The sequence below is a fragment of the Panthera uncia genome, chromosome C2 (genome assembly GCF_023721935.1).
Source record: "Panthera uncia isolate 11264 chromosome C2, Puncia_PCG_1.0, whole genome shotgun sequence".
Classification (NCBI taxonomy): Eukaryota; Metazoa; Chordata; class Mammalia; order Carnivora; family Felidae; genus Panthera; species Panthera uncia.
In genome coordinates, this window is record NC_064810.1 from 3,277,686 (window position 1) to 3,289,796 (window position 12,111).

Below are 12,111 nucleotides of genomic sequence, written 5' to 3' on the forward strand. Positions count from 1 at the left end.
AGGGAGAGGGAGGGAGAGGGAGGGAGAGGGAGGGAGAGGGAGGGAGACGGAGGGAGACGGAGGGAGACAGAGGGAGACAGAGGGAGACAGAGGGAGAGAGAGGGAGAGAGCGAGCAAGGGAGGAGCAGAGAGAGGGAGAGGGAGAATCCCAAGCAGGCTCCATGCTGCCAGTGCAGTCCAACGCGGGGCTTGAACCCAGGAACCGTGATATCACGACCCGAGCCTAAATGCAGAGTCAACGCTTAACTGACTGAGCCACCCCGGCAGGCACCCCGCTATCGTGTCTGTTTTTAAATGGGGTTCCAAACAGTCCACACGCGCCTTGTCCTGATGTGTCCCCCAGGTCTCCCCATCTGGAGGTTTGCCCTGCACCTCTGCCTCTGCCCCGCGCTCTGGTCGCAGAGTCCGCGCCGTCTGTCCCGCAGCGTCCCACACCGTGCGGTGCAGACTCCGTCTTCACGATGTGGTCCAACATGTCGTTTTTGCTCCCTGCCCTTCCTGAGCTGGGTGGCGAGGCCTCGAGGCGGGGGCAGATTCGGGCAGCGAGGAGCACAGCAAGCACGACAGCAGATGTCCCCGGCCCGAGCTGGTTACTCACCGGGGGTGAGAATCGCAGGAGCAGTGAAACTGTGAGGTCCTCACCCCGTGACGTCTTCCTGTTGGCAGCACGTGTCTACAAGGACGGGCCTCCCCTCACCAATTATTTAGCTCTGAGGCGCGGTGCATACAGGCAAGGAGGAATAAATGCGGAACTCCTTGGTGGCCAGTTTGCAAAATAAGATGTAGGTCTTCTAGCGTTCTTCCCCACGTCACCAAACAGTTTCTTCCCGCTTTGTTTTGCCCTTTTGTTACGCGCACGGTGGCCGGCGCCTGGCTGTGCTCTGACCCGCTGCCCTCGCCCCCCTCATTCACCCATTCCGGCCTCTTCTCGTTGGCTCCTGACTCCTTCCGCCATGACCTGGTCCCCCGATAGCGTCCTTGCTTTCTAGTGTGACAACACGTTCTGGGCTCACCTCACACGTCTGCCCCGGACCCGGAACCAGCCACTTCTCTCAGGAGACGCCCGTCCTACAGAAGCCACCAGAGGGAGTGGGAGTCGGTGCGCACAGGACAGGGGGCTGTCAGCTTAAAGGACAGGGCCCTCCAGAGGCAGAAAGACGAGGAATCCAAAACACGCGCGGAGGAATGAGCCCCGGGATGGGGACAGATGGAGACAGAGATCATTTTGTGGGCGGGAAGGCGGAGGTGAGAGTTATCTGCTCTCCCTTCTTGCAGAAGGTGAAGTCGGGGGCTGAAAGTGAAGAGGGAGGAGGTGGCCTCTGGTGTTTGGGGACAATCCAGAGGATTTAGCGGAAGGGCAGCAAATGCTGGGGGAGGGCAGCAGGTGCCGAGAGACAGAAAATAACGAGATCACGAATTTCTATTGGTGCCAATCTGTGCGCGTGATGCGTGATGGAGTGAGCGTGTCTGTGACCCGAGTGACCCCGAGAGAGGACGAGGGTGGGCAGATCCAACCTGAGGGGTCAGCTTTTGTCACACACCCCCCCCCCCCCAATTTGCAGGGAGGAGTCGCTCCACCTACTGGGAGGTTCTGTCTTTCATGACAAAGAACCGAAGAATGAGACCCTACTGTGTGTGAAATAAGCCCTGTGCTCGGGGGCTGGGGTTGCCATGAGAAGTAAGGCTTAAAACAAGGACCTCCTGTCCGAGAGCTCAGTGTCTGCAGAATCGGAACTGGGAGGCGAGGCCAGGACGCTCCAGGGAAGGAGCAGAGGCAGACATTCCCAGAGAAGGCCTCCCCGGAGACAGCTCTGGCGATTCTGGGCTTCGGAGCTTGAGGAAATGCCTCAGGCTTAGAAAGCATCCAAGCATTAACCATTATTAGAGAGGTAAAATCAGCGGGGCTCACTTAACTCGGAGAGGAGAAGCTTCATTTTATCTCCACTCATCAAAAACTCAGAATTCTGGCAGCTCTGGGGCGCTCAGCGGCGAGCGAGGTGATCTCTGCTCAATTATCCGTGTTGTTGCTAACGAACACAATGGACGGCGGTGGCCCGTCCTTACTGGAGGGGCACCCTGGGAACATCACCTTACCCTCCCGAGCGCCAGCTCTCACCCATGGTTCCCTGGGGCCGACGTGAGGGCGAAGGAGGTCACGTGTTAGGATGGCACCTGGGCAGAGATTTTTTTTTTACCTGTTTGTCCACCGTGAATCCTTAGCACCTAGAATCAAGCCTGGCACACAGGGGACCCTGGCTGAACCCCTGATGCTGACTGGTCACAAGCGTGCAGTGGCTCCGCCGTAAATACTGGCAAACACGGCCCATCGGCATGAATGCGTGACGGTTCCCGGACACACGCTGGGCGCTGGGTAAGAGGGAACTACAAAGTCCCTCTCCGCAGCTTATTTTGTGGATTTGCCAGTTTCTTCTAAAAATGGAGTTCGGGGCACCTGGGTGGCTCGGTCGGTTAAGCGTCCGACTCTTGGTTTCAGCTCAGGTCAAGATCTCACGGTTTCGTACGTCTGAGCCCCACGCTGGGCTCTGCGCTGACGGTACGGAGCCTGCTTGGGATTCGCTCTCTGCCCCTCCCGAATCACACCGTCTCTGTCTCTCTTGAAATAAATAAAGAATCCTAAAAAATGTTTAAATTAAAATAAAATAAAAATGGAATTTGATTTCCTGCCCCCGATCTTTAATGTAAGTCGTGTTAAGGTTCGGCTCGGGGGCATAGGGCTAATAGAGGTTTTAAAGCCAAATGTGCTACGGGGCGCCTATGTGTTCCTTCACAGCCATCCCCCTGCTGGCAGACACGGGCGCATCTGTGAGGGGACGTGCAGTGTGCCACATCAGTGGCCGGGTACCAAAGAGTGGCCTGGCTGCCCGCGCCCACCTTCCTCCCGCAAGCGTGCTCCTCGCGATCGCCGCTGGGCCGATCAGCACTTACTGGATGTGCCACCGTGGAATGTTCCCGAACGTGTTTATACCTCAGTGTTTCCTCCTCTAAGGCAGGGTCACTGAGCACTTCTCTGTGTAAGACACTGTCCCTGTTACACAGAGGGAAAGGACAGGGCGCTCACCATCTAGCTGGCATGAAACGACAGAGAACCTCAAGCCACGAAACCCCCAAATCCCCCCAAAGATCCTTAAACAGGTTACACATTTTCTAGTTTTAACTTAAAAAAATTTAAAAAGTGTTTTAGAAAAAACAATCATGCATTTTGTTGATAGCCCAACTTCTGTGAATCAAACAGGATTCTGAACATTCTACGGAGCCAATCAAAGGAGCACACTGGTGAGATGAAGTCGTCTTCGCCCAACTGACTTTGCTTAGTAGACGTGGGATTTTACATTTCCATCCCGTTTCGGTGGGGAAACTTCTAGGGTCCCCGCACTGAGAACCTGCCCCTTTTGCCAGAAACGGTGGCAGTGGCGCGGGTGGCGACCAGGACCCCCGGGGTGGCCCACAGGGGGTCCCAGCCAGGATTTCAGTGCCAAGTTGTAGTGCTCACGTGGTGTTTCAACCCTCTGTGGCTCTCCTCTTTGTGGAGGGGGAGGGAAACGATCCCGCAGCTCTCCTGACTACTTACTGTGCTTGGCCCCCAGCCTTTTAGAGGCTTCTCCTAGCAGCTGGATCATTAAAGACCAGGCCCGGGAGGGAGAGACGGACACAGTTACACGCAGGTATACCGGGGCCCGAAGCAGAGGCGAGGCTCGCACCCAGAGCCGAGGAAGCACTTTTGATGGTCGCCCCAGAGTAGGGACTGAAGGGGGTGCCCAGAAAAGACAGCTGAAAAGGTATTTCTTTAAAAACGTAAAGGAGTACAATCTCCTTAAGGAACGCTCTATACCTCCTTCAAACTTGTATTAAACATTTCCACTCATTCTTTTATCAAACCTTGATTGAATGAAGATAATTTTGACATATCCTCAAGGCAAAACATTGTTTGGTCATTTAAAACACTTCTGAAGTGGGGCGCCTGGGTGGCTCAGTCGGTTGAGTGTCCGACTTCGGCTCAGGTCATGATCTCACGGTTCGTGAGTTCGAGTCCCGTGTCGGGCTCTGTGCTGACAGCTCGGAGCCTGGAGCCTGCTTCGGATTCTGTGTCTCCCTCTCTCTCTCTGCCCCTAACCCACTCGCATTCTGTCTCTGTCTCTCTCAAAAATAAACATTAAAAAAAAATGTAAGACACTTCTGAAGAAGCTCTGACACGTGTGCCATAGAAGGTACATGGTAATGGCAAGTGAGAAATGAAAGCATTCCAATCAAGTACAAATATCTGTGCATTTAAAAAGCCTGGAAGGATTCACGCCAAAATGCCAGGAACGGCCGGACCTGGGAGGCGAGGTTCCTGGTCGTCTCTCCTTTCTTCTTTATACTTCACTGCATTTTACCCACTTTGCAAAAAACACTTAGTAATTTTTAATAATTTGAGCCTTGACCTTGTGTCAGGCTCTGTGCTAGACTATGGGGGTCAAGGCCCTGGGAGCACTTAGGGAGGCAGACCTGGAGGCACCAGTCAATCCGACTGTGGCAGGAACGCAACAGAAGGGAGGGGGACCCAGGGGCTCGAAGCAGGTAGGAAAGCAGCCCCCCAGGAGGCTGCGTCTGGGTAGGGTATTCAAGGTGAAGAGAAACATGAGAACCGGGAATCGCGTTTCAGAAAGAGAGAACAGCATACGCTGATCTAGGAGGGCGTCCTGGAGAAAAATGATCTAAAAAATTAACAGTAGCTCATGTAGGAGAAGAATAAGCCTTTGGCGGAAAAGTGCTTGTCCTCGCGAACACTCCGGGAAATACAAAGTAAAAGCACCATGAGATGCCCTTTTGCCCATCAAATTAGCAAAGGAGAGACATGACTTACAGTAGGCACGGGTTCCGCGGGCAGCAGTCGCCGGGCTGGAGAGCGGGGCGGGGCCGGCCATTCTAGGAGGCAACACGGTAGTGCGCATTTAGTCTCCATGTTCCTCCCTCTGGTCGGTGAACCCTCAACCCGCACACAACCAAATCCCACACAGGTGGATGTGAGGTGTGGACAGAGACCTATGCATGCAGATATTCACACGGATACATTTCTTCATTCGGGGGAGTGGGTTCAGGGTGACCACTGCATCACTTTGCTACATCGCTGGCATGTGGGAACACGTTATTCTTCCGGATTCTTCCGGACGGAGCGAAGAGTACGTGGTCAGTGATTTAAAAGCCCGAGCGAAATATACACGTTCCATTTCTACAGCACGGGGCGTTTCCAGAGCATCTCATCCTCATTATCTTTGGTTCTCATGACCTTTCTGCAAGTTGGGCAGGACAAGCCTCGTCGCGGCAGAAGTCACTCAGCTCGCAGGCTCCTCCCTGCACCTTGCTCAGAGAGCCTGATGCATCCTAAGTCCTGCAGGGTGCAGCCCTTTGTCCCTTGAGCTCTCCCTCCACCATCACTGGCCACACCAACGTCATCTGTGACGGCAGAGTAGGACCAATCTTACATATCCACTAGGACAGAGGAGTGACATCTTTTTTAGAATAGGGGTCCAAGATGAAGCCACGAAGCATCAGAGTTTTGCTAATTTTTTTTTCATAGCATGGATTAATGTTGAATTTGTCCTAAATCGTCTGCACATTTTCCTCCTTTCCTCAGAGCCCCCTAATATCCAACCCAGGGGCCCCGCACACACACACACACACACACACACTGCTACAATTACTTAACTAATGTATTGAGAGGGCCCCTGGGAAATCAAACCTGATTTAAGAGGGGTAAAAAACCCAGATCATAAAGCAGAAGAAAAAAAGAATAAAAACTGGATGTACCTTCCTTTTCTTTCCCTTTTCCAATGTTGCGTAACTTCCAGTGCTGTTGCAAAATGATACCTAACATTCAGTTTGATCAGCTTGTGTTGACTGAACCCTTACTATGTGCTGGGTGGTGAGAGCAGAGCACAGAGGAGCCGCAGCTCTTCCCGAGTTGCTGTCCAGCAGACAAGGCCAGTCTGCACAATTTCCAGACACCTCGCCTCCACCCCGGCTGACTCCACTAACCTCCCCCCCCCCCCCCCCCCCCCCCCCCCCATGCACGTTACTGAATGGTTTCGCTTCCTGGGTGCTCAGGAATTTGTTTTTGTCTCTGGATGACACGATTCTCAACATCCCTCATTAAAGCACATAACTCAGGCAGGTGTGTCTGTTTCTTCTTTGCTGACTGCCGTCTGCAGGAGAGAGGCGTGACTTCAAACTGTTCAAAGAGCCACTTGTGCTTAAGAATCTACAAGTCAAGGGCAGCCTGGGCGGCTCACAGTTAGGTGTCTGATTCTCAGTTTCGGCTCAGGTCATGATCTCATGGCTCCTGAAGTGGAGCCCCACCTTGGGCTCTGCGCTGATAGCACAGAGCCTGCTTGGGATTGTCCTCCCCCCCCCCCCCCCCCCCCCGCCCCTCTCCTGCTCACGCGCGCTCTCTCTCTCAAAATAAAGAAATAAATGTTAAAAAGAGAACCTACATGTCTATATGTTTCCAGAAACTGCAGTCTCTTCCTGCCGTCAGGTGTATTAGCACTAACGAATACGAGCATTCAGTGAAATCTCTTCATCACAGCCTAACCTCTGATCCTCACAATTACCTGGCTGACACCTTGGCAGTTTGGTCCCTCTTTAGGAAGAAACGACAATTGAAGATAATTAAGATAAATTGGAGTCAAAAGTTCACCAAAGACCTACCCATAGAAGGTGCTTAGTTTACTACACGGTTAACACAGAATACTTATTAATAATAGCTTGCATTTACTAAGCACTCCCCACTGGGCTGAGCTCATCAGAAACATTTTATTCAGGCATGGCAACGGCCCTAAGAGGGCAGTTAGCTAGATCTCCATTTTAAACATGGACAAACTGACCAGAAAGAAGTAAACAGAGCTAGGGTTCCAACCCTGCATCTGACTCCTATCCACTAAATGTCATTAAAAGTCTTTTACTTTTATTTTTTTTAATGTTTATTTATTTTTGAGACAGAGACAAAGAGAGAGCGCCAGCAGGCGAGGGGCAGAGAGAGAGGGAGATACAGAATCCTAAACAAGCTCCAGGCTCTGAGCCGTCAGCACAGAGCTTGACGCGGAGCTTGAACCTACGAACTGCGAGATCATGACCTGAGCCAAAGTCTGAGGCTTAACCAACTGAGCTACCCAGGCGTCCCTAAAATCTTTTATTTTTTAAAAAAAGAAGTTGCAATTCCTGTTTTTAAAATATCTATCTGTTGGAGGCGGGGCTGGGTAGCTTAACTGGTTAAATGACTCGACTTTGGCTGAGGTCATGATTTCACAGTTTGTGAGATCGACCCCTGTGTCAGGCTCCACACTGACAGCGTGGAACCTGCTTAGGATTCTGTCTCTTCCTCTCTCTCTCTGCCCTTCCCCCGCCTTCTAAAAAAAAAAAAAAGTTGCAATTCCTATTTTAAAATGTTTTTTTATTCTTTATTTATTTTTGAGAGACAACGAGACAGAATGCGAGTGGGGGAGGAACAGAATCCAAAGTGGGATCCAGGCTCTGGGTGGGATACGGGGCTTGAACGCACAAACCACAAGGTCATGACCTGAGCGAGTCAGATGCTTAACCGACTGAGCCACCCAGGCGCCCCCGCAACTCCCGTTTTTAAAATAGCTATACATCTACATCTGTATACCCACATATCTGTATCTACGTACCTATATCTGTACATGTATGGTCATATGTGGGAATACCTGTAACACATGCATACGTTTCCAAGAATATAAGCAATTTTGACACACAGCCTGACGTTTCCATAACTGAGATGGGTCTGAGTTCATTTTGTTGCTGATTCTCTGAGCGGCTGCCGCAAAGGCAACACAACAAAACAGGCCTGCCGGCATGCCTCCCACCGTCCTCAGTTCTTGGGGCTTCCCATGCAGGGTCCTGAAGAGCTCAGAAGGGACGGCTCGGGGGACTCCCCCAGTTGCCATGGCAACCGCCAGGCCTCCAGCCCTCCGCTCAGAAGTGGGTCCGAAAGGTGTGCACGGTTGGGTAACAGACGCCCAGGAGGCCTTCCAAAGAGCCCTCTCCCCCTGCTCGGGAGCACCCCCACGAGAGGGGCTCGGGGCACCCGCTCCAGTCGGGGCCCCTGTGCTCTCGTTCTTTGTTTTGGAGGAGGGCAGGTGGGTAGAGAGGTGGCCTCCGTCACCCACACGGGGGGAAGGGGCAGAAGAGGATTTCCTACCCGAGAAAGGGAGCTGGGCGGACCTGTGGGCGCGCCCCGTCCGCACTCACCCGAGGCCCCGCCGGCCGCGCCCGCCCGGCTTCACGGAGCGCCGCCTCTGCGCAAGCTCGCCGCGGGGGTGGATGGGAAATCCCTCGTGGGGGATGATGGGAAGAGCTCCCGGGGGGATGATGGGAAACGCCTGGTGGCGGGTGGCGGGGAGGGCCGGCTGCGGCGCGACGGGAGACCCTTGCGGGGGAATTATGGGAAGGGCCTCCCTGAAAAGGTTTTGGAGGAGTAGAGGAGGATTTCTTCCTTTTTTCCCCTCCTGGTGATGGCCTCACCTTTTTGCCCCTCGTTCCCCCAAGGAAAGGCAAAGGATGAGTGAAGCGAGTATTTTGAAGGCCTTCGGAGTTTGAGGGCGCTGCTCTTGTGATCACCGGGCACTTCGGGGTCACCTGGGAGTTAGGGGTCAAGCTGCCAGGAACCGGCTTGGCCCGATGAAGTCTTCCCGGGACTCCCCAGGTCTCCTGCGAGGGAGAGAGCCTGATCTGAGCCAGGGAACTCTTCTGGAAGGAGGAGTTTGGATCAGGTCCCGTGTTGCTGTGGGAGGCTGGGGAGGCGGCCCTGCTGTCACCCGGTATTGCTTTATTTGGACACTTGCTAAACCTGCCGTGTAGTGAAATTACTGTAGATCGAAAGATGGGGGGAGGGGGAACTCTGACTCCTGTGCGTGGGACATAAGTTGTAAATTTTAGGGTTCACCAGTGCTATGGCCAGACACCCAGCTCCTTACTAACGATGTGATCCAGAACAGGGTTTGTTTATGCCACTTGCTGTGTTTTTCCAGTCTAAAGCGTATCGAGCCAGTGGTTCTCTGCTTGGTAGATGGTTAAGGCCACTCCTCAAAAACCATAGTTACTCCTTTAAATCAGAGATCTGGGAGGCAGTAGGGGTATGAGCTTTGAATCCCGCTGGCTCTATGATCACAAGCAACGACTTTACCTCTCTGTATGGTGGGGGAATGGCAGCAAGGATTTAATAAGATAATTCATATAAAACTCTTAAAACACCACCAGCCCAGGGGCGCCTGGGTGGCTCAGCGGGTTAAGTGTCTGACTTTGCTGGGGTCACGATCTCGTGGTTCCTGAGTCTGAGGCCCACATCCGGCTCTGTGCCGACAGCTGGGAACCTGCAGCCTGCTTCGCATTTTGTGTCTCCCCCTCTCTGCCCTTCCCCCCCTCAAAAATAAATAAACATTAAACAAAATTAAAAACAACAACAGAACACTGCCAGCACAAGTTGGAACTTAGCAAACCGTAGTTACTGTCATTGTTAGAGCAAATCTGAAAGTTGAGTTTCCGACAGTTTCACATGCATAAAAGCAAAAATTTATTTCCGTTAGTATTATCATCACAGATTTCTAACATTAAAATATTGTTGACATTTTATTATAAAAAGACACAATTGTAGTCAGTGTGGCAACCGTCAAGCATAAAGTAGATCTTAATCATCTTTATCCCAAACACCTGACTTTTCTTTACACCTTTTTTTCTTTGCAACTAACAAATAATGTTAATTGTAGGGTCTTCTGTGTTAATCTGCTCGTAAATTGTTTCTTTGTTCAGTAAATGATGTGTTTGGGCCTGAGATTTGGTTAAGATCGCCATCTTCCATTCTGTCACTGTTTCTGAGGGAAAGGCCGGCAAAGTGTGTGTGACCTGGGAGATCTGTGGATGTTTCCCTTCTTGGATGTGGCATCCACCAGGCTGTCGGGCAAGATCAAACTCTGTTTCCTCAGCCACTCCTCCCCTACTCTGACAGCAACAACAAACAACACGCCTTGGGGTGGGTGTGTGGGGAATTTTCTATGAAGGATGTGTGATTTCTTGGTAATATTTTTGTTGTTAACATGATGTAGCTATCATAATAAATGACAATACGTTAATAAAATATTATCTTTGGTCCCCATGGCGGCTCTTTGAGATTAGAAGGGCATATTCTCCTCAGTTTACAAAATAGGAATCTGAACCTCAGGGACAGCTGAACTGCCTGAGGTCACCAAAGCCATGGGGACCCAGAATTGGAACTTGGGCATTCTGGCTCTAGATGAGTAATGTTTCCACTGGACAATGATGACTTTAGGACCGGTCTCCCCCCTCTCCCCATTTAGGTCATTTTTTTTTTTTTTTGAGTACTTAAATGGGTTTAAAGAAATAAAACTATTGGGCTATTGTTATTGCTGAAGGTACTAAATCTCAAAAAGCAAGGGTATCTAGATTTAAGATGTCACAGTTATTTGTATAATTTGCAAAAACACATTAGAAATCAGATACACAAATGTATGATGGCCAAGTCGTATAGAAAAATAGAACTCCGATGCACAAGCTACAGCCCAGGAAACCAGCCCATTATTTATAGAAACCAGCCCAAAAAGCCAGTGTGCTGTAAGTCAGGCTTGTCGGAAGTCTGTCCTCCGTCTCTACCAATCGGTCTAGCAGCAAACCATAACTTCTGTAACAATTGGCCGGGACTTGATTAATAACTGAGCGATTCCTGACCATTTTCCCTACTTCCAGCTTAGGACCAACCAGAGGGAGTCCAATTTGCATTAATAACCAACCATTTAGGGATGTCCCACTGATGAGGTTTGGGGGTGATGGTGGGGTCCAGAGCTGACGGCCAAGAAAGAATTCTTGAAGATGTCTTTGGTGCAAAAAAGGTGATTTTGTTAAAACATGGGGACAGGACCCAAGAAAGGAAGAGCTGCCCCAGACCCTGAGAAGAGACTGGTTATATACTTGGGAATTGAGGGAGGTAAAGTCAAGGGGAAGTTCCCAGAAGGATTTTCATATGCTAAAGAAGACTCCTAGGATATGGAGGCCTAGCTATTGTCAAGCTAAGGTTGTTTTTCCCTCTAGCAAGGCATTAGCATCAAGACAGCAGGGAGTTCCTGGAGAGACGTCGGATTCTGCTGGCCTCAAGTGGTTGTCAATGGGCTGCAGGTTAGAAGGAAATTAATCTTACCTGCCATTCCCTTCTTGCCTTTGTTCCCCACTAATGGAGGGGGTGATGTTGGGGCTCCAGGAAATGGAGTCTTTAGGTTTCTGGAGATTAGCTATTGATAAGATTGCCTTTTTCTTGTAATTTACTAAGATATTTGTAAATAGATGGAGACTCAGGTCGTGCGGGACGATGATCTCTACCAGTTAACCATTTGTTTTCCGCTTTCCTTTGTTCTTGGGCAGCCAGGAGTGCCCGAGGAATGTTACACAATCCCACCCGGGGGTGGGGGGTATTTGTGAGGTGTCAGCTTGCCTTGTGCTCCCTCATCACCACTTCTAGTTAGCCGCCTACAGCTTCCCGGGCCAACAGCCCCTGACGGGGCACACCTGGAGCCTCCCTGTTCTCCACTGTCAGCTTTGCCAAATCCTCTGCCTGCCTGTGAATCTCTGCCAAAATGCAAATGATGGTGGCTGAGTCCCTTGCTGTAGCAAGCTCTGAATAAGTAGTCTTTGCTTGTTCTCATTTGGGTGGTTTTTCTCTATTCACACCACAAGATAGAGATTCTGTGAAGTGCAACTGATGAAGAAAGACCTCGACCAGAGTTCCATCTCACCAGGCATCTAAAGGCTCAGGTGGACTGATTTCACTGGCTTGGCTGAGCACCGGCTGTGGGAAAAACACCTTTCTAGGTGCTGTGGGGGCCGATCGCTAGATGGATGGGTGGTAGCTAGGTGGATGGATGATAGGTAGATGGATGGATGGATGGATGACAGGTGGGTAGATCATACATGGAGCTGAAGTCCTTTCCTCCTTCAGGTATAAAGGGGACTGCACCCATGTTCAGGGTGGAGATGGGACGTCAAACCCTGCAGGGCATCAGTGTGGAAGCGCCTCTGCGAGGAGCCGAC

The 12,111-nt window shown here is 51.2% G+C and overlaps 1 protein-coding gene across 6 annotated transcripts in view; it reads right to left on the reverse strand.

Moving 5' to 3' along the window:
- Positions 1–8,349, reverse strand: part of SLC37A1 (solute carrier family 37 member 1) — a 77,005-nt gene extending 68,656 nt beyond the window's left edge. For 3 of the 6 annotated variants that reach the window (XM_049627812.1, XM_049627813.1, XM_049627810.1), the window contains exons 1-3: positions 8,219–8,307; positions 6,492–6,640; positions 4,865–4,926 (exon numbers count right to left, since the gene is read on the reverse strand). In XM_049627812.1, coding sequence (XP_049483769.1) covers positions 4,865–4,926; positions 6,492–6,563 — 134 coding nt within the window. In that variant the 5' untranslated portion in view covers positions 6,564–6,640; positions 8,219–8,307. Of the gene's footprint in view, positions 1–4,864; positions 4,927–6,491; positions 6,641–8,218 lie in introns of all 6 variants that reach the window. The other 3 variants (XM_049627811.1, XM_049627817.1, XM_049627814.1) reach the window with 3 other exon arrangements.
- Positions 8,350–12,111: the final 3,762 nt, after the last annotated feature.